The 22,908-nt window shown below is 42.4% G+C and overlaps 1 protein-coding gene across 1 annotated transcript; it reads right to left on the reverse strand.

The window, feature by feature from the left end:
* Window positions 1–15,187, reverse strand: FAM20B (FAM20B glycosaminoglycan xylosylkinase). The gene is made up of 7 exons (XM_010167199.1): window positions 14,811–15,187; window positions 12,027–12,113; window positions 10,619–10,728; window positions 8,026–8,197; window positions 5,150–5,341; window positions 2,450–2,509; window positions 1–682 (listed from the first exon to the last, which is right to left on the reverse strand). Exons 1-7 carry the CDS (start codon window positions 15,185–15,187, stop codon window positions 451–453), a joined length of 1,230 nt encoding a protein of 409 aa, XP_010165501.1. The 3' UTR covers window positions 1–450.
* Between the last annotated feature and the right edge of the window lie 7,721 nt (window positions 15,188–22,908).

A 22,908-nucleotide genomic window follows, 5' to 3' on the forward strand; every position in this document is an offset into this window, starting at 1 on the left:
GCTCACAGCTGATTATGTACAACCCTGAATCAGACAAAAACTCGCAAGAGTATGTGTGAAGAAGAGAAGGGGAGAGGATCATACTGTTCATCTCTGTTTGTCCCCTGTAGATTCAGTCCACAAATTAGTGTCTGTATTCCACACACTTCCACCAACACCAAGAGCCATTTTTATCCAGTGCAATGTCCACTGCCGGCAATGGACACGCCACAACGGCCAAGATGCCATTACGGGTACTGAGCCATCCAAGGCTCCCACTTCCCACCTCTCACTGCTGTCAGCCCAAGGTAAAAGCCAGCGTCACCTCTGTTCCTCTGGTTCAGAAACTTTCCTGTTCATTTCAGTCCATCTTGGCCACAGCCTTTCTGAACTGATTGTGCTGTTTTTCTATCACTTTTTTGTTTGTTTGTTTGTTTTTAAAAAAGGAGTTTCATCTGTGTTCCACTACAATTACAAATGAGACAGTGTCATCCTGTCTTCCACCAGCACAACATCTGGCCCAAACTGGTCTGTGCACTGCTTCACTGTAGCCAGAATGCTGAGAAGCCGCTGGTCTAGGGCATCCAGATGAGGGTCAGAAAGCACTGGTGAGATGGGGTCATGAGACATAGCAGTTTTTAAGGCAGATTTCAGTACTCCATTCTTCAGGTAATTGAGTCTGTTCCAGGTAGAAACCCGGATGCTGCAAAAGAAAGAAACAAACATGTCATTGTATCACTATCCAGCTGAGTCCCATCAAAAATACCAAAGCCAACCTCTTGAGGGAGCCTGTCACATCATGATTTTATCCAGATAGAAGAGAGTCTTATTACAAAAGTGGGTTTGGGTCCAGGTATAAATGCACTATATACAGTATCTAAGGGAAATTTGAAAACTGAAGGTGAAGAAGAAAGAATCTAATGTGACGTATTCTTATGCTCTACAGGAACACTTTCAACTGCTAGCAAGGTAGATCTTCAGTCCTGACACCTCCCAGACACAATCTGAAAAGGAAAGAAAATTAACAGTCTGGCTGTTAATTCAAAAACAAAACTCACATTACCTCAGGAAGAGCATCGCTGACCAGCAATTAACCACAAAGGACACAAGTCAGTCACCTGAACTCCCACGGAAAGTGAACATGGTAATGATTTTTCTGTTTCACTGACCATTGAACTTGTTCATGTCAGCCCATCTAAACAGTCTTACTCTGTGAAATCTCTTGGGATTCTCCCCCAAATGTTCATGTTTTAGCACCACTGGTCTAAACTCTTGGCTTCTGATAGCCTCCAAAGAATCCAGCAATATAAGCAAGTGTTGTGACAAACCGATAGTGAAAACTACTATGGATGTGATTTCCTACACGGCATTTGCCTGGTATCAGAAAGAAAGGATATCTGAAAAGCAGAAAACTGCAAAGTCTCTTACATAGATAAACTTCTCTTCTGGTTGTATTTGGGAGGATCTAGATGAGAAAGACTCCAAAAGATCCTCATAAAACAGGAAATCAAAAATGCATTCAAAATTAATGTAGGAAAACTAAAGAACTTGAAAATAATTAACTTTAATAGTTCTTGTCCTGTTTTTTTAATCCATATGGATTCTGCAAGAATCCTGCAGAATGTAAGCCAGGTGTACTGCAGCGTGCATCAAGCCTTGCTCAGCACAGGCAGGGGGTGAAAGCTCAGGCTTTCTGCAGAGTTCCCAGGTTTCACAGGTCTCAAAGCATCCAGGAGACAGAACCCTCCAGGGACAGGCTCAAGGAACTCTCAACTAAATGTGTACTTTGGAAGGTTTAATGTTACCTTGAAGTAACAGCTGCAGGAAACAGATATATCAGTATTTTTCTTCCTGGTGCTTTTATCTATTTGTTAATGAGGAGTAGCAATGGCCTGGTGAGAAAGCAGCCACAGAAAACAGAAATCAACAAGTCGTAGCCTCTAAAAATAAAATGAACAAAACCACAGCTCACAAGGCCAAAGTGGAAACAAAATCCTGCAAAAAACCTACAAACTGAACTTGGAAAGAAGCACCTGGAGCAGTGCTGCAGTCTTGTTTAGCAAGAACATTTGGAAATGAAGGTAGTTAAGCTGCCAGACACGCTGAGTCCTGAGCTTCTGTCAGGGAGAACTCACACTGTGATGTGAACTTTTATTCGGTGGGAGCTGGATGGAGACAGCTGCAGACACAGAGTACCTGTCATATTGACTAAGGACAGATTTGAACCAGTGACCTGCAGGCAAGACCACTTCCTACAGTCTACTGGCTGATGTGCTACCTTAATAAAAATGTATTTCTCAGCTTCTTGAGCAGTGACAATATATCAAACAAAGTACCTCAAAAAAGTAAAGCACTAGGCATCTGAGCAAACCTTTTCCAGTTGCTAGAAGGCTTCAAACTTCATTATACTGCAAACCTATGGACAACAATTGCCTAAGTAAAATGAAGAGCATCTCTGCGTTTCACTTACATGCAGCACTGATAAAGAGGAGCCAAGATGCTTCTTTCATCCAGGGCAGGGTTTCCAAAGCTGAAAAGCAAAATTAAAACCAAGTGACCCAGCTGAACTCTTAACATTGTTCTCAACATCAACAGATTACACTGTAAAGAATTACAAAAAATCAATACTAGGCAATTTCATGCTCCAACAGCTCAAATAATTTAAATTAAAATATAAACAGGCCATAAGCAATTACAGATATAACTCTTAAAAGCATTAACTAACACTCCAGGTAAACGGAAGCAACACCAGCAACCTAGTTCTTTATCAGACCAAGACACCTTAGAAATGAACTTCAGAGGAGTTTAGAAATTGAGCTCATCTTGCAAAGCAGGGGAAAGGAGTCATTGGTATTCTGGACATAGAGAGCGGGAGCTTTGCCTGTCTGACACAGCCGGACAGAGAATGAACAAAATCGTAACCACGTGCTGGTTTAGATGGCCAAGCTTAGATCAACAGTTCAACAAACAAGGTGATCAACTCTCACATTTCATGACCACGCTTTCTCAGGGAGGCTTGCCAAAAGCATGTCATAGTGTTTCAAGCTTAATCTAAACACATGCTGTTTTTATGAAAAATATTTTCACCCTCCTCATAATACTGTTTTCAACAGAGAACTCTCCCCTCAATAAAGGTAACTTACTCGAGGAGTCTGGCATTACTCTGCTCAAATAGTTCTGTTATTAGTAGCTTTAAAACTGGAATAGGCTCCTCAGGGAAGTGGTCACAGCACCAAGTCTGTCACAGTTCAAAGAGCATCCAGATGATGCTTTTAGTCATATGGTTTAGTTTTAGGTAGTCCTGCGAGAAGCAGGGAGTTGGACTCGATGATCCTTATGGGTCCCTTCCAACCTGAGATCTTCTATGATTCTATGAAAAAACTGTCCCTCTATCCCTTATCTCAAAGGAGCTCAAAGAACTTTACTTAAACTTTCAAGAAAACAATTTACTTCGGGCCTGCAAAGCCCCACTGGAATTTTTTTTCATAACATTATAAGCACATACCATAATGAAAGGTTTGACATGACCTTCAACTACATATTCTCTTCCAGTGATTTCACTTCCTCCTTGCACATTGCCAGAGTATTACAGAAACACAATTTTTGCCAAATTCACCTAAGGTAGTTTGAAAGCAGCAATAATTAAGCAGTCCTAAGGTGGAATGCATCCTGTTGACATAACTTAAGGACTGTTACTGAACAGGCTGATGCATAAAGACAAAATACTCAGCCACTGCTGATAAATTAGAAACAAAGGAAGGAAGAAAGGAAGGAAGGAAGGAATCCACTATACAAAGGGCAAGCGGGGAAAGAAATGGTAACTCCAAGCCTTCCAAGGGTCTGTCTAGATCAGAGGTCTCAACTGCTGTGTACACCTCAGGGAAGTGGCAGGCAAAGCCAGCGCAGAGCAGAGCCTGGCAGAGGAACTGCCAGAGCTAACCATCAGAAGCTGGTCCAGCCATGGAGGGGGAAACTCACTGCCACTGCAGATGGTAGTGCCCATCAGAAAAAAACCCCTCTGGAAGCTCTGGACTAAATAATCATAGAATCATAGAATGGTTTGGATTGGAAGGGACCCTAAAGCTCATCCAGTTCCAACCCCCCTGCCATCAGCAGGGACACATTCCACTAGACCAGGTTGCTCAAAGCCTCATCCAGCCTGGCCTTAAACACTTCCAGGGAGGAGCAGCCACAACTTCCTTGGGCAACCTGTTCCAGTGTCTGACCACCCTCACAGTGAAGAACTTCTTCCTAATATCTAATCTAAACCTCCCCTCTTTCAGCTTAAACCCATTTCCCCTTGTTCTGTCATTAATTGCCCTTATGAAAATGAGAAAGAGGGATCTTTGTTTTTAAGAAAAATGAAGTGAATTGTTATGATTTAAACAAGGCTGTGTCTTCAACAGGATTTTTAACTGAAACCATACCAGCCAACACACAAAAACCATAGCAAAGACTGAACAACTCACATTTTAAACATACATGCTTAAAAGTAAAGTTGGCCTCAAGAAGGACTTCTCATCAGTTCCTCTCAGTTACTACGTGCTTCGTTTTTGTTTTGATTATAGTTCATGTCCACACTCAGGACACCATCATAGTTTGCTCTCAGTATCAGTTCTAGCTTCATTTTAAACTTTTAACCTTTTAAAGCCAGAGCAGAGAGATCCAGAAGGCAGGGAATGACAAATTATTCAGAGACCATGTTTTATAAAGATCTATTTTTACTACAGCACTCACTAATGCTCACTGGGAGATCATAAATCCTAAGTTTTTAATCTTCCATTAATTAAAAGCATAAAAGGGAGGGGCTTTTTGGAGATAAGAGGAGAGACACAAGCAAACCTTTGAAAGTTGCTTGGGGAAAAAGGTCATACTATGCTAACTTGTGTATTTCTGTAGTAAAGTAAGACTTTGAAAGCAGTCATAGTATCTAGAGCAGAGTAAGCTCTAGAAAGCAGTCATAGTATCTAGAGCAGAGTAAGCATCATGGCCTTTGAAGGACCCTAATATTTGGTGAGTAATTTCTGATACGAAGGAAAGTTTTGGATTCTTAGCACAAAGGATATTGATGAAAAAATTAGTGAGAGAGAAAACAGAGAGATAAAGAGCAGAGCAATGTGTGCCTTTGTGCTCACCACTGCCTGGCCGACAGGATCTCCTTTACCCTCACCTTTTGGCATTATCCAGGAGGATGAGCATACTGGCTCCTTCATCATCCTGGAAACTCTCATAGTGATGCCGGTCAGCATTCCCAATCAAATAGTCAAAGATAGCGGTGTCAATGATATCAAGGAGACGAGGGCCCGAGTCATAGGGTGAAGTCTTCTTCACAGCATCACAGTAACTTTCATCATACTCCCATCTGCGAGCCATCAAGAGAAGCCAAATCAAATCTTCAAGGAATGCACATAAATGGTATTTATAGCCACCCCTTTATTCACTTACAAGTGCATAAAGAAAGGGGAGTGCAGCAGTCAAGGCTATACAGAGAAGAGAGAGCTAGATAAAAATGTTTTATTAAAAGAATAAATCCTGTGTTAACACCCCAGCACATGGAGCAAGCTTTAGTTCCAGTGCAAGGTTACACATCATCTACCTACAGAAAACAAGGTCAGAGTTTGCTTGTCACCGCTCATTAACTCAGCAGTAGTTGGGCTGCCTCACCGCAGGATTACCATCATGACTGGCCTCCCTTAACTTCTAAGGACTCAGTACTGTCTGTTTCTATTGCCTTGACCTGCTTCCACCAGACTTGCTTTCCAGTGATCCTCATTTTTTCTTTCTAATGCAGATAACCTCATTACAGTTACTAATGACCTCCTCCATCCTCAGAAGGGCCTCATGTATGTTTAATCTCCTTCACTCACAGTTGTCTCAGGCCTCCCCACCTTCCTTTCAGAGTTTCTCCCCTTCTTCTCCGCTGGTAAGATTTCAAGCTTCCTTTTCTCTCCTCTCCTTCTACACATTACCTAGGTAGGTACTTGTGGTCTTGTAACAGGGATGTCAGGTCTCAATTCTCCAAAGCTAGGATTTAAAATTTTCTCATTTTCTTCTTTACAGCTTTCAAAGCTATTCAACATCACCACCAAACAGCCAAATCTCTGGTGTATATCCTTTCCATCTGTCAACGTAAATAACAAGTACATCTATAACATCTTCCATGTAAGGGCTGAAACAATCCTTCACAAAATAGCAGTTAAGCTGGAAATGCTTTAAACCATCTGTGACTTGGAAACAGAAATGGAGGAAACACAAGCTGGAGAGACTCGCTGACATGCTCAAAATGGCAGAGAGTCATAAGAGGGAGAAGATCAGAATTTAACTACGAGAACTGCCACATACCCCATGTCATCTTCCAGAGATCTGGTGCCTGAGCTCCCAATATCCCATCTTTCCTCCAGTTACTCAAATAAGAGTGGTCAAAAATTTATCTTCTCAAAGTTTTTGTTGACATGTCACACACAGTCCTCAAAAGCTGTCTCTAGTTCCCTCTTTCTTTTGCATCAAGGTCCAACTCATAACACAAATGCACGAGGAAGAAGTCTCAGAATGTACTCCTCCTTGTACTGGATACATTTATTTTAGCCTACATCCCTCTCCCTCAAGTGTTTCTCTTTCTCTCATTTTACTTCAGATCAGTACTTAATCTCCTTGCAACAATACTTCAGAGATACTGTGCTCTCTCTTCTCATTTTCCATTTCATCTTTCAAGATAGACCTTTCTCCAACATTTATTTCTGATAATTTATGTTATATTAGCAGAGGATTTTGAATGTCAGGGGTTTTATCTATTACATGTCCATTAAAAATTATGTACTCTAATGGGACTATATGAATTATGTTCAAAAGGTTAATTCAGAATGGAGTAGAAGCAGCTAAATCTGGAAAATCTACAGTTATTTTTCCATAATTACCAGACACAGAAAAAGGAGAGCATGACATCTAGAACATTTAATTCTCCTAATGCTCTCAAAGTGAAAAGCGCAACTTGACAAGGTGCAAAACAACAGAACCAGGCAATCCCATCTGAACGAGGCAAGAGGAAGTTTAAAATACAGTAAATATCAAATCAACAGAGGTATCAGGGTAAACTCCTGTGCAAGCAGGCAGTTTATGATGGAAAACAGTCTCTCAGAAAAGAAACACCTCCAGGAAATTGAGTCTATTCATTACTGCCATTTACTATGTACTAAATACAGCTAATTTTGACCTGCTGAAAAGGAGAGAACATCTGCTGCTCAAAAACGAAACTGTACATTTAATACTCTAAAACAATTCAATGAAGCCTTTGGATGAGATTCTTTCTGAGAACAATCATGTTGTTGGAAATCATTGCATATTTTGGATCAAGGACTAAAAAAATCTCTTCCTAATCACTTGTTCAGGACACAGACTTGGAAAAAATTTACTAAGCTCAAACCCATTTGCTGTGGTCAGGGCAAAACCATCTCCAACCCAAATACTCAGAGACATTACATCTACGGTACGAGATTGCTAGATCCCACGTTTGCCCTCCTCTGAAAGCATTCTTTAGATGCTGAGCTTCTAATACTCAAATACTGATGTTATTCAAAGCAAAGAACAACTTTTCAGTGCCTACCTACTTAAGCTAAACCAGCTCCACAACTCTTGAAACAAACTACAAGGACCATGAAATCAGGTCTGACAGAAGACAACACCGTATCTTAGTGGGCCACAGTGAGGCACAGTGTCAAAAGAAGGTCTAGTGCCACATGAGAAAAGTCTTAGTTTGCCCAGGGCCAAGATTTTCAGAGCTCAGAGTGATTGTCTGGTGGATTTCTGTTCTGGGCAAAAAGCAGGAAAAGAACAGCACTTAGTATTGTGGAAATCCATGAAAATTTCTTTCTTGCTCATTTTAATTTAAATCTTATCCTAGACTTCTTGGCTTCTAGTACCATATCAAGAAAGCTGTCAGTAAAACTCTAGGTTTTGAGAACACTTGCTCCTTCATTAGCCACTGTACTGCAAGCATAATTCTAGAACAAAGTATCATGTATAAAGAATAACCCTATCATGTTCTCATACCTGGCGAGTTTGCCTTCACGGTAAGTCCTACCCCATGGGTGCCGATGCTTCTGAAGAGGCCAGACATCCGGTAACCACAGAGTCACTGACCCCTCCATGATGTCCCCATCTGCACAAGCTGGTTCTGTTTCCCGACAATAGTAGCACTTTCCATAGAAGCAAGTGTTATTACCTAAAAAAAAAAAAAAAAAAAGAGAAAGGTATCAAAAGAGCAGAACTGAATCCAAGGCATGCCAACTGAAATCTGCAAGTATGTTGTTGCAGCAGAGCCTTCCCTGCAATGGGATTTCACTGCACTTGACCTCATGCTTCCTTTCTCTCAGGCTCAAAGGAGGTTAAACAGATATCTATTAATTCAAAGTGACATTAAAGACTAATATTCAAAGGAGAGAGTAATTCTATTTTCTAATGTTTTTATCACACTGAGAGTTAATACAACATTGCATTATCAACTAGTTTTTGTGATCCCTTCCTAGTCCTTAGGACCCTGACTTTGCAACCTACAGCACTGCTTGTTTTTTAAATTTCACAATTCACGTGTCAGATTTCCCACTTTTTTGAAAAAGTTGACCAAAAAGAGACAAGTGAAAAAAGACCAAGCAGAACTCCAATGGATTTGGAGCCCTGAGACCTGCCACACATCTCAGTTACTTGAGCTGACTCAGCAGGGGGAAGAGAAACAAGCTGTCATTCTTGTATCACATAGGAACATAGAATCATAGAATGGTTTGTGTTGGAAGGGACCTTAAAGCTCATCCAGTTCCAACCCCCCTGCCATCAGCAGGGACACCTTCCACTAGACCAGGTTGCTCAAAGCCTCATCCAGCCTGCCTTTGAAAACTTCCAGGGAGGGGGCATCCACAACTTCCTTGGGCAACCTGTTCCAGGTCTGACCACCCTCACAGTGAAGTAGATCTGTCAGAAATCTTCTGAGAGGAGAGGAACAACGAAACTGTGCAGTCCTTAGTTCATTACGGCCTGTGTAGCCTGTAAAGTAATCTACATAGCCTAGATTAACATTTTTAGCTTAACCTTTTCTACCTCACCCTTCACCTGTCTTCACTTGACTCTTGCCAAATCTATTTCAGTTCCATACTCACCCATGTTCTTCCAAAATATTCTTCAACTATGTCTCACTTCCTTGTCATTCCATTTATTCCCTGTTCTTTCTTCCTTTGGCTCTACATCCAACATCCTCCCCAAACTAGGCCCAGCTCAGTGAAAGGTGTATTTTTCACTTTCCACGCTTACACCATAGGCCCAAATCCCACACAACAATTCTTTAGCCAGCCAGCACTCCTTTGCAGTCCTCCATCCAGACCTGGCTCTCGTGCTCCCACTTCCCCAGTCAGACAACTTGAAGACATCAGACAGACAATAATTTCCAACACAGAGTTTGCAGTAGACTAGATCTCTTCTTTGTATGGAAAGCCTTGCAAGCCTCTCTTCCTATCCATGGCCTGCAGCAGGTCTAGCAAGAGACAGAATTCTTTGAGATTCTAGCTGCAACTCTAGCAAATCTGCACTGAGTATGCAAGAACTATTTTTTCTTCAAAACATCAGAAACTTGGTCAAATTTGGTTTGACAAGAGATCATAATCTTCTCCCCAGATCTGTCCATTTCTTTGCTTCACGCTCTGCAGAACAGGCGGTTCCAGGGAAATCTAAGGAAAGGCAATGAACATTTCTGGAGCCATACTTTTCAAGTCAGCATTTCTGCTAGAAAACTGCTTAGTTATCTTGGCTGAAATTAGAAAAAGTAAAGTCTGCCTGAGGCAGACACCCAACCTGAATGCAGAAAGAGTCTGGCAAGGCAGAGCTACTCCCACCTGAAAGTTACACCTTCTAATGAAGGTGTTAGGCAAATTTAGTAAGTGAGACTGCCGAGAGTGCTTGTAATAGAAATATACACAGGCACACATATTTATCAGCTGTTAATGAACAATCAACACTGGAGTCTTCTTATTAAAGAAAGAAAGAGTAATAATTGCATATTTCACGAAAGCCTGAAGGAGTTAAGGCTGCAGCAGAAGTAATTTCTTGGTGCTTAATGACCACCTGGTAGGAGTTCACATTAATAATTCCCATTAAGTGCCCTTCATATCATTACTACTGTAAACAACATACAGAAGCTCTGACACATTTAGTTATGAATACTCAGAGACTCTGATGTAGCACAAACAGCATCTAACACCCACCGACGCATCAGTTCTATAAATCATCCCAAATCACCACTGTGTTCACGTTAAAATACAGTTCAATTTTTTTTCCTTTCAGGTCTAATCACAGACTTTTCTAACCACCTCTGACAGCAGAGAAAATTCTTACTCAAAAAAACCCCAAACCCATCTGTAACAGCAGCACGAGGGAACACAGAAAAGTTACAGAGGGAAAAACTATTTGGAGAAAATCAAGTCCTCCTCCCCCGCCAAATGGGGTTATACAAGCGTTACAATCTCTGCTGGCACAGAAAGAGACTTACCAGCTTCCTGTATCATAATTAACTGTTTATAACTGTTAATATAGCAGAGTCCCACAGCTCTTTTTCCCATTAAACACATTTTTTGCAGCACAATCCATGGAATCCACTCACCCACAGTCATGAAGGTACCCAGAAGTTGCTCTGTGGCAACTGGTTTGATCTCTGTACGTAGATTCACAAACCTGCCAACCACCAGTGGAGCTCGTCGGAAACCCAGAATTCTGATTTGGGATAAAAAAAAAACAAATGACATGAGAATTTGCAACACAGGCAGCAGTTCTAAATTAAAAAGAAAAAACAAAACCAAAAACCCAAAAGCAACATCTCTGTGCTGTTGTCCAAAGAATAAAGTTGGAACCCTGCAGCAACCTCCTTTCTTCTCCAAGGCAAAGTAAGGAAACTACTTTTTCGTAAGTGCCTGGATGTTAAACTTGCTTTATAGGCCATCAGTGACATTCCTTTATTAGAGCATCAGCAGCAGAGCAACACAGGATGCATCACGCTCCAGCTCTCAGAAATCACACCTCATAGCAGAAATATCCATCATCCGTCTTGTGGACAGGCTGAAGCAGTAACCATATGGCCTTTGGGCTGGTCACCTGGAAAGATCATTTATAATTTGTGGGAATTGCTATCTATTAAAATATTATGTTTAAGCCAAATTCAATTATATTTGAAAGTAAACAGTCCAGGAGTTATTTTTCTTGGCATGAGGGGGGAGAAGGGAAGAGAGAATGGTAGAACAAAACCAAATGCCTGAAGTGTCTGGAGAAAAAAAAAAAGAGAGGTGGGAGAATAATGATAAAACTTGCAGTCACAAGATCCAGGTTCCGCTTCCATGTCTGCCACAGTCTTTGCTCTGTGACCACATATGATGTGGGTATTTGTAATGGAATTTTAAAAGTGCTTAAAGGAGGAGTACAAACAGCAGTGCAACGTCAGCCCCAACTCTCTTAATATACTTCTGATACCCTTTTGGTAGCCTTTGCATCTCAGAAGAAGAGACTGAAAAGAGACTGTCCCTTCTGAAAAAGGGTCAGTCTACATTCCACAGAGATACTGGGAGAGTATTAATTGAATACAACTAATACATGAATACCTGTTTTGCCTCTAGGAGGCACTGATTCATATTTAGTCTAGACTAAACTGTTAGTCTAGACACTAGACTTAACTTTTTTGTGTACTGGACATAACTCAGTACATACATGCAGCATTTCAGGCTCTTCCACAGGATTGGGCTAAGCTCTTTCTTCCATATAATATGAAGCATCAGTGGTTTCAGTGCTCATTCTCATTTTCAAATTTTGCACAAAAATCTTAAACGTTAGAATCTTGCTCGGATCTTTGAAATGAAGTTTTGCAAAAAAGATAATTTTTTATTTTTGGCTTCAGTGTGGTATATTGGCGAATTAGAAACAGCTCACATCTGAGGGGTATTCTCCAAGGGATTCCTTTTTCCCCAACTCTGAAAAAGTGTTTACCAGGGACAATAAAACGAGGTAACTCAGTAATTCCATACCTATCCAAGTGAAAGGCTGCCACTTCTGCGTTGTGTCTGTCATAGCCAGCGTATGGTTCTCCTTCCACTACATAATCCCTGGCATACCTGTAATTGAAATAAATCAAATAAAGTGATTCATGCAGGATTTCCACCCATTTTGCTGTTCAGAGTAACAAAGTGCGATAACAGTGCTATGTTAAACAGACTCTGGGTCACTTTCAAAATGACTGCCAATGAGAGAGGGGAAAATTATTAATGAGATTAAATAGAGTACAGACTGCTGAAGTAGTAAATAAGGAGGAAAGGTCAGTAATGCACAGTGGTCTCAAGAGCTTGGGAAGTGGTGCCCATTCAAACTAATGAGTTTTAATTCAACCATATGCCAAGTCACATCTAAGAACAAAGAGCACAGATCCAGCTACAGAACAGGGGACTATTTATACTGGAAAGCAGCAATTCCACAATTGATTTTGGGGTTACAATGGATTAGAGATTAACATGAAAATACAATCTGATGTTGTGGAAGAAATGCCAAATGCAGTCCTTAGTAGCTAGAAGATCAGCAAGCATGAACCTGAGGACAATAGTGGATATAAAAGGACTCTCTGTTCTGGTGGAGAAAAGACAATGAACAGCAAGAAACAGAAATTAGACACTCATTACAACAACAATGGTATACTTTAGTGAAGTGGTGGGATTTTTTTTTCTTTTTTATTTTTTAATAGATGCTGCTTAAATAGTCAAGGCAAACACTCATTTCTGAGGCTCATGACATTTGAATCAGGTCTAGATACCACTTAAGAAGCATGCTTCAGACGAGCAGGAAATACCACAATCAATACCAAGCAAATGGGTGAAATGCAATACATTTTCAAATAAAGTAAGGCCAAATTAGATCACCTATTTTCTCATTTCCACCTATGTAACAAATTATGTAAACTGGATTATTTCCAACAGACTCGGAGTTCAAGCAGTAGCAGCAACAGTGTAAGAGAAGCCACAGTGCTGTACTTTGATGTTTTAACCCTGCCCAGAAAAGATCTCCTGGGCAAGACAACAGTCCAGCTCATCAGCCCAAGGAAATATTTTAGCTTCTCTGCAAGGCAGCTCAAAAGAGAATTAACTGGTGCAAGATGGCATGGAGTTTTTAGGAGGAGGATCTGACAGATTACTGTCAAATTGGAACTTACAACAAACAAGCATCTTATTTCACATGTGATGGTAGCAACTACAAATCATTGGTAACAGGTTGGATTCCAAGTCACTTTGAAATGAGATAGCTAGTCCTCAGAACACGGTCTCGAAGTCATGGCTTTTGAAAACATGGTTATGTTTTGGAAGCTGCAGAGCTAAAACTTATTGGTAAAGCACAACCAACTCCTTGCTTCCATGCACAATAGGCATCTAGTCCTTTCTAGAGTAAAGGTGGAAAATCAGGAGAATTCATTCTTCCCAACCAGTAATGTTCTCTAAACGGTTTTTAGTAGTAACTTCCACATACCTTTCAGGTCAAAAGCTAGTTAAAGTGACTACCTTGCAATGACAGAGCAGGACTCTACCTACACGTCTAGCTATTCAGCAGTCACGGAGTAGTGGTCTACCAGTATGGCTAGGACCATGCTGTCCATCCTTCCTGTAAACTGCCAAGCACTCCTACACACAGTCCCAGCTGCACATGTCCTTGCTGGAGCACACTCACTGCGAGCCCTGCACAGACTTTCCGTTATGTAGAGTGTAATTTAATGCTCGGTGAAAGACTTTACAGCACTCACTCATACAGAAATGCCACGTCTTGTTGCTACATCTATCAGACGAGCCACCTGCTGTACCACCGAGACTTCTGTGTGAAAGGTTCACACTGTTTAAACACAGCCCAGCCCCACAGTGAAGCTCCAGTCAGACCAGTAATTGACCATAAAGAAACAGGCCTGCAAATCCAAGAAGTGGAGGGTAGATTTATTTTTTTTCTCATTCTCTAATCATTCATCAACACGACAGGAAAAACTTCACGCTTGCTCAACCCAATACCCTTTGGAGAGAGATGTACTCATGCTGCGATGATAACACTTCTTGTTTCCCATAAAACACACCTGCCTCACATTTTTACATCTATCTTTCTTCTCTTTTTCCCTGAAGGCAAACAGTTTAAAAGGCTTTACAGACATGCAAAAGACTCTTCATAAATGTTCAATCATATCAAATTTTCTTGTTGATCACCATAAACAGAGACCGTGCCAAGGAGTATCACTACCTGCCCATTCTTATGTTATTCACTACTGGCAGACAGGAAAGACAGGCGCTTTCACTCTGACCTACCAAGCCATTTGTACAGTCCTCATGTAGCTACACCAGACACCCAGATCTACTTTTAAGACCACTGTCAACTTTCACTCCCTCCCTGTTCTTGAACTGCATTCTTTCATGGCAGTTTGACATGACCCTTACTCAGAAAAAGCAGGCAAGACTTGTCTCCACACTGCCAGAACCTGCACTGCCACAATCGGGAAGATACTGCTCAGAAATATCAGGCTTAACCAACATTCCCTCAGGACTGAGCACAGTGATGACTCTTTTAACCTAAAGACAGGCCACTTCGAGCATCAAAGCTACACAGCCTCAGAGAGAGTTGGCACAGCAACCAGTGTCACTAGAGGAACAGCACGGCTCTATACTGTCTGCCTCACAGAGTGGCCTTTCCATTTACGTGTAAATTTGTAACTTAAAACATTAATGCAACAACATGGAGATAAAAAAAATATACATAAAGCAGTTATTAATTCAGTTATTGAAGGCAATATTTACCTCTTGGGTTTGAAGACAACCTTCTGTCCTCCTTCAAGTATCAGCAAAGCTTTCAGTTGGGTCCCTTTGTATCCCACGTCAGCTTTTATTATTTTCTTTGTCGTCATGGCATGCATAACAGCCCCTAGCTCGGGTGTCTCCTCGGGATACACCTCCCGGGGCACCACCCATTGGGCTGCAATCTCCCAGGGGGACTGCAACGTATGGTCAAGCCGGGGGTCCAGTTCGACATGGAGGCTGGCCATCATCCGGTGAAAGGCGCGCTGGTCCTCCCGGTTGGCAGCTGAGGTGTCCAAGTTGTCAATAAGGAAAACTTTTGTGAAAATGAAGATGACGAGGAGGATGGCCAATAGCACAACTCGCTGCTTTAGCTTCATGGTGACCTTCAACCCTTCTCCCCTGACCCTTTCTTCCAAGTGTTACAGGAAGTCTATTGGAAATCAGGGTGAGGAAGGGGATGTTAGTTAATGAATTTCATTCGTAACTTGCATTGTGAGAGAAGTATCACCACTGAAGCATCTTCTGGTACCCCTAAAAAATAAATAAAACACAAACTTACAAAACTGCTTTCCTGTAGATCCCACCAAGTTCAAGATTGAGTTTATGCTTGGAAGGTAAGTTTTGCATTTACATACGTTTGTATCCTAAAGCCCAAACACTTCTGTTCAAACACACGGGGTTTGCTGTCTTCCTGTAGCTTTTCAGTGATCTGCACAAAGGGGGAAATTGCCTGACAGCATCTCTACACAGCTGAACTCATAACAGCTGCAACTACCACGGGCAAGACTTCTGCAGAAAACTGTAGTTTAAGTTGATGGCTCCAATTTCACCAACACTTTTACATTAGTAAGAGAACCCATAACCTCTGGTTTCCTAAAGATGTGTCCCTCAAGAGAAAGCTCCCAGGTAGATTTTCTGACATCTGACAACCAGTGAGAACAGCTGCACAGTCCATTTTCCTGAAGGTATAAAACATAAGGACAGAATAGACTTAATTTGTTTATTGCCTTTCACTGGCTGTCACTATAATTTACTCAGCTTTTTTCCAATCTCAGAAAAAAATAAAGGGGGAGGGGAGAGACGGGGGGTGACAACTTTACTTCCTTGCGGTTAACTGTGGATCTTCTGCAGTCAACTGTAAAACCAGTAACCACAAAAAACAGACAAGATATCTGTAACCTCAACACCAAATTAACAAGGGAAAAAAACCCCCAAACACGAATACTGCCTCTTCTCAGAAACCTCACCTACAACACTGCTGAAGCCACATCTGTGTTGCTGTATTTACAATGGGCTGCAAGACATGTCACCCCCTAACAAGCCTTGGCCAGTACCAGGTTCGTATGTAATCCCAGAACTGTCTGGATTGGAAAAGCCCTTTAAGATCATCGAGTCCAACCATGAACCCAACACTGACCAGTCCCCTATGACTAACCCATGTCCCTCAGCACTATGTCTACACGACTCTTCAATCCCTCCAGGGATGGGGACTCCACCACTGCCCTGGGCAACCCCTTCCAATGCCTCAGAACCCTTTCAGCAAAGAAATTCTTCCTCACATCCCATCTCAACTGCCCTGGGCACAACTGGAGGCCATTTCCTCTTGTCCTGTCACTTGTTCCTTGGTTGAACAGAACATCCACATAACACACAATTAACTGTATTTCAATTATGAGGACAGAAATTATCTTCAGAATCTTAGTTGAATGTAGTTAAAACCCAAATAGAAATGGATACTAAGGCACATCTCTGAAGAACACTCAGAGCCAACAGAGATGTCTCTGCACAAGCTGTGCTAACCATGAAAACCACAAATGGCACCCTCAGCTGTGGTAGGACTAATACAGAAAAGCCTTCTCATGTAATTTAACAATAAGGGTATAAACCAGTCATTATTAATCACGTCACTGGAAAAACAAGTTGCACAGGCTAAATTAATTTACCAGCAGCAACCAAAGGACAGACTGACTACAACTTGTTGGGCAAATGCAGATCACAACCATATTGTGTCCATGTGGACACCATCCCCTATACGCAAAGGTCACAGGGGAGGTACAATGGTTATCAGAGAATCACAGACTGGTTTGGGTTGGAAGGGACCTTAAAGCTCATCCAGTTCCAACCCCCCTGCCATCAGCAGGGACACCTTCCACTAGACCAGGTTGCTCAAAGCCTCATCCAACCTGCCTTTGAACACTTCCAGGGAGGAGCAGCCACAGCTTCTCTGGGCAGCCTGGGCCAGTGTCTCACAGGAAAAAATTTCTTCCTAAAGAAGAGGTTCTGAGAGGCCTGAGTGTATCATTGAGGCACACCTCCATCAAACATGAAGCAAACAGCAGATGACAGTACGATGGATCCTTGTTTAAGCAAGTCATCAGTGCAGAATCAAGTCTGACACAGTACAAGAGGACTAGTAAAAAAGCACGTGTAAGCCCATGAATGACTCCACAGCACCTTAAATAAATTTACATTAGGCCTATAGCAGACCCACCCTGCCTCCCAGCTGCGTGGCACTCCCACCTTCCCCTGTGCCAATGTTAGCATTCACACAACCCAGTTGCAGGGTAGTTCGACAATCCAGGCTGCTGACCCACCCAAACATTAACCACCACCTTTGGTTTGTGCATGAACCACCCACTGCTACCAGCTTTTGAGCTTCTGAGCCAATGGAGGGTTTATCTTCTGACTACAAACTATCACGACTGCTGCAAGTCAGGGACACAAGGGAGGGCGGCACAGCAGCTCAAACAGTGAGAGATAACCCATCAAATTCCTACAAAGTCTACCCATCTAGAAGGGCACCTTCAGTTACTCAAGACAGCACTGTCACCCAAAGAACGGACCTGTCCTCCAGGTACTTCCCACCTTCACACAATGGACTCCATGAAAGATGTGATCAGTGTTAAAGCTTGAGTATTTTAATCCATTCATTTTTAGCTTTGCTCCTCTTTCACCCAAATCTGGTTTCCAATGTAGTTTCACAAGCATCTAAGAAAGGCCAAAAACAAGTGTTTATCCTGGTAGCAGCACTAGTCATTGTAACTGCAGGTAAAACCACGGCCCAACACAGGATTAGCAGCTGAGCCACTTGGAAACAGTCACAAAGAAGCCACCAAGAGGGATGAGGACATTTGGTGACAAACTGTCAGATCTTCCTACTTTCAAATCACTCTTTTCAGCCACCAAGCTGAGCCCCACTCAACAGCCCACTTTACCATCCGAATTTTTTTGCTGTCATTATCCCACTTCAGGTGACAGCTCAGTTCAGTGCAGCCCTTCCCAAGTTACACATTTTGCCTCTTAAATACTTCCTATAAAACCTGTCTACTGAAGCAGGAAAAAAAAGTGAAAGTCTTGGAAGGACAATGACTTAAAACCAAAACATGAACCAGTGGTTTGATGTTAATAGCAAAAACTTACAGCAACATAAATAAAAACCCCACAGAGGGTGAAAGGCGGCTTCCAAATCTCAGGGATGCTTCAAACTAGTACCGTGATCCCCAGTTAATCATGCAATACTGATTTTAATCTACTGGAAAATAAGTGCTTGTATTAATAGTGAAAGACAACAAACCACATGTTTATATGGAAATTAAACCAAATTACTGTTCATCTCTGTTCTGTTTAGGCAGTCTTTATTTCTCCAAACAGCAGGTCAATCTGCATATTACACACTGCAAGCGTGAGAATGAGAAACACCGATAAGGAATGACGCAGCTGACCCGAAATCCCTTGTTCTTGCAAAGACAGGCTCACCCAGGAGAGCCCCAGATAACAACATTATTCTTCAATCTAAGAAAGCAAGCAAAGCAGCTCAGGCTATCACTGCACTCCCTCATTGTAATTTCATCATTGCAGTTCTTTACAGCTAGTAATTCTAAATAATTTCCAACATCACTGCTATCAAAATCTGTTTTTCATTAATTTTTAAAATCCATTAAATTTTGTAAGAAGTTACACAGAAGAACACAGTTCACTTCAGAACAGTTACTCCTTGTGATATGTACACATGTACACGTGTATTCTAAGAAAAGCTCTCAGCCTGGTGTTGGTCAGCTAAAGCATAGGATAGAAATGTTTCAGACCTTTGGAGCACAACCTGGGCACTCACTTTCCTAAACTGTTTTTCAGGAATGCTGAATTCATCTAGGGGCATTCTTTTTGTGGGACGGAGAAGAACAGAACTAGAGTCACCACTTGAATTAAAGGTCATTTACTTAGTTTATCTTTTGTGACAGCTTTAAAACAAATTTTGGTTGAAAATCTCCAACTATGTAGATATACCAAAAAAAAAAAAAAAGCTGTAAGATATTTCAGTAATTCCCTTAACGGAACAACCAATCCTCACCAAACATTTCTCCTGAGGTTACGCAGTTACTCCCGATATCCCAGTGTCCTGGTTTTTCCTAGGATAGGGTTAATTTTCTTTGTAGTAGCTAGGAAGCACTGTGTTTTGGTTTCAGTGAGGATTGTTATGAGAAGAAATGTTGATAACTACAAGTGCTTGTGCAGTTTCCAAGAGCAGAGGACTGGAACTGGGGGGTGGAGAAGAAAAGTGTACTAATTAGAAAAACCCAGAATTGACAGTTGGATGTGCCAATAAGATATTCCGGAGCATATAATGTCATGGTTAGTGTATTAACCAGGATTGACTGGAAAGAGGGGATTCTCTCAGGAATAGCTCGGGCTCGCTTTTCTGGGATTGTGATTTTGGTTTCGGGGTTCCTTTTCACTCCTCCGGGATCGTTATCAGCGGGTGGTGAGCAATTGTGCTCTGCATCACTCATATACATATAGAGTTGTTATCATTATTACTCTTATTATTTTAATTTTATTTTTACCCTAATTATTAAGTTGTTCTTATCTCAACCTACAAGTCCCCTCACCTTCACCCCTCCAAACCTCTTCCCAACTCCCTGCCAGGGGGGAGGCTGTGAGTGGTTGTGTCTTGTTTGCCTGCCAGCCAAGTTAAACTATCACACCCAGCTAAACCCCCACCCTGATTTTGCTCTCTGTAGCTTTAAGCAGGTGAGTTAGTTCTGACTTTTTGCTGATATCTGCTGAAATGAATCATCAGCTGCTTTTCTCCAACAAACAATAAAACACCCCAGAGGTTGCTATGCAATCCATTTCACACGCTAGCTGCAGAACCTGCACACTACTCTTTAGGTACCAACATTATGGTCCTTGCTGTATGAGCCAACAAAAACAAATCCCCTCCTGAAGAAGTTTACCACGGAGAGCAAGAACTAAAGCTTTATTGTTTTAAACTGAAGATGGCAAGAGTGACAGTGTTGAGGTGCTGTAAGAAAATGTTTATACAGATTTGGAAGAAGTGAATTTGAAGAAAAGGGAAAGTCTTTGGGACAAGGATTTTGTTATGCTCCAAATGACAAATAGGGTCTGAGAGCAGGCAAAGGTTTGGTCTGTCAGCGCAAGTACACAAAAAATCATAGCTCAAACAGATGCCAATCTGAAATAAATATGGTTAAATACGCTCTAATTCCTGTTTAAATGCACATTTTCTCTTCCTAAATACACTATGTCTTTTGGGATCTCCTATCAAAAGGTCTTTAAAAGTCCTCCAGTAAATCCTGGAAAATGCCTTGAAGGAACTGTGTATACAGCAGTGATATTTTCCTCTTCCCAAAACATACTTCAGTCTCACCAGATCAATCTTTCTTCCTACCCTCCCCTCTCCAGCCAGCTCCTCAGCAGCTCATGCTTTCCCTCTCTGCCTAAGCCTTGTTATTTCAGTTTTCACAGGCAGGCTTTCACAGACCCTTCCTTAGATTTTTCAGACTCATTCTGTCACTTCTGCTCTCTGTATGCTGTCTGGTTTGTGTACGAGTTCAGTAATCCAGTGCACAAGGCTTCACCCATATTTACTCACCTGCTATTTCTCTATCTCTTTTTCTGTTAAATCCCCCGTTATCTATAGGGAAAATCTTTGTGACAGTCTGTGGTCAAACTTTCCACATGCACAACTGCATATCCCCAGCTGAGAACTAGAATATAGATAAATATGAAAGATCAGAAGCATTTTAACCACTGCATTATCTATGCCTGAAACTGTAAAAATCAGTAACTGCCTGACATATTCTCATGCATCTTCTGAGAGAAATGAAATAATTTTGTCCATGTGTCTATCCACCTTGCCTTGTTTTGTTCCTTAGTAACTTTCTGAATCCATTACCTACAGTTCTGTAACATTTGTCAGGGGAATACATCCATGAGCTTTACAAAAACAACTGGCCAGACAGAGGACAGAAGCCCCAGGAAGCCAAGGACAACTCAGTATATATCCTCAACCTTCACCAGCTGGCTGGCTGGCCACTCAGCAAAGAGGAACACCCGACCCAGCTGGCTACACACACAAAGACGGGGCAAACTGGGACACAGGCAGCACCTGGGTGCAGTCCTGGGGAGAGAGAAGCTGTCAGGGGAGTGGGGGTGGCAGGAGACAGGCAGGAGTTACGATGGTAGGATGTGGCAAACAAGTCCCCGGGAAGCCAGGCTTCCTTAATTCTCCTCGCAGAACAACTTTCCTTCAAGCACGGTTTCCTATGGAAACAAAGTTTATATAATCACACTTTTCACTGGTAAGCTTTTTGGATCCATTGGCTAATTTAAAATACATCTGAGAGAACAGTAGATGTTTTGAAGACAGAGTTTATGTGTTTATTGGGAATTGGCAGCTGGGGAGCGCTGAGGGAAAGGCTGTAGCGTTAGCTCAACAGTTAGTCTGTTTGTCTGGGCCATCTGGGCAACCAGTGTGCGCACAGCTGGTACACGGAGGGAGCTGGAAACGCTGCAGGAGTTGGGAATCGGAAGTACTCTGAAGTGGAAGGCTCAGGGACGTGAGCAGGAGCTGAAGGTGCTGGGATCTGGTCAGAAAACAACTAAAAACAGGCCAGTTTCACCACTAAGGGAACAACTCCCCTTGTCCCCATCGCAGTTACTTAAGTTCCACCTGACCATCTCGGGTAGATACACAATAATGCAAGCTGGAAATGTTTTAGGGACCCTTGTTCAACTTGGAAGTGAAGTCAAAGCAGTAAGAAAATTCTGCAGTCTTCCTTCTCAACCTGATGTTTATTCAGTTCATACCCAAGATGGGCACCAAAAACTCAACCAGGGTTTGTGTATCCATCTGAGACTCAACAACAAGGAGCCTGCCTCTGCTATAAGACAGCGCCAATCAATTTCCCTTACTCCCAAGGGGAGGGGCAGAGAATAATGAACCAGAGGACAAGAGATTTCGGTATCAGAACTGAGCAGCCAACTTTGTTAACGTGCAGGAAAACAAAATCTACCTCACCCTCCTGAGATTTTGTACTGTAAATGGAGACAAATCTTGTTGCAACTAAGTAGGTCAGACTTAAGGACGCAAGTGGTGCGTGGAGTAATTTTCCAATAAATATAAGACCACAGTATTAATGCCCTGTTCTGTAATAAATACCAGCTGGGATTCGTTCAGTGCAAGACTAGAATCTATATCTTACAGTCTTTTCTGTCTGCTCAGACCCTAAAGCACGTATGTAACTGCAGGACCAGGGCCTCAGCTAACATAAACCAAACCAGCTGCATGGCTTATATACATCTGTACCCTGAGAGGATCTAAAGACAGATGTCCTTTAAAAAACCAGATAAACCCACGGCTTTAACAGCAAGGATCGCAATTTCTACTCAACAATACACATTTTATTTTTCATGACCAGACAACGATCTCAGCTAAGCCGCGAGCGGTACCCTGAGCTGGCTCCCCGGGAGCGGGAGCGCACGGTGACAAGGGCAGCGGCGGCTGCACAGCTGCGCGGGGCTCCGCTCCATCCCAGAGCCAGGATCCGGGAGAGGCGGGAAGGCTGGAGCGCAGATAAACCGCTCACACCCGCTACAGCCGCCTCCCTTAAGTCCTTAACGGACCCGGGTGAAGCGGGAGGCGTTCTGAGAACTGATCCCCCCACCTACGGACACCGCAGAGCTGTTCCCAGCGCGGCGGATCTGCCCGGACCCGGCCGTGCGGATTTCAGCGCGCTGCTAACGCCGGGCCCCGAGCCCCGCAGGGCGGAGCGGCGCAGCCGGACCCGCCGGAGCG

This window comes from Antrostomus carolinensis, unplaced genomic scaffold, assembly GCF_000700745.2.
Source record: "Antrostomus carolinensis isolate BGI_N321 unplaced genomic scaffold, ASM70074v2 scaffold17534, whole genome shotgun sequence".
Taxonomy (NCBI): Eukaryota; Metazoa; Chordata; class Aves; order Caprimulgiformes; family Caprimulgidae; genus Antrostomus; species Antrostomus carolinensis.

What these genes read in the sequence shown, in the direction of transcription:
- FAM20B (XM_010167199.1), bottom strand. Translation starts at nt 15,187, where the DNA reads ATGAAGCTAAAGCAGCGAGTTGTGCTATTGGCCATCCTCCTCGTCATC. An exon ending in GGGTACCTTCATGACTGTGG is followed by an intron (nt 8,198 to 10,618) that starts GTGAGTGGATTC and finishes TTTTTTTTTTAG; the next exon opens with GTAATAACACTTGCTTCTAT. An exon ending in CGTGAAGGCAAACTCGCCAG is followed by an intron (nt 5,342 to 8,025) that starts GTATGAGAACAT and finishes GATGGCTCGCAG; the next exon opens with ATGGGAGTATGATGAAAGTT.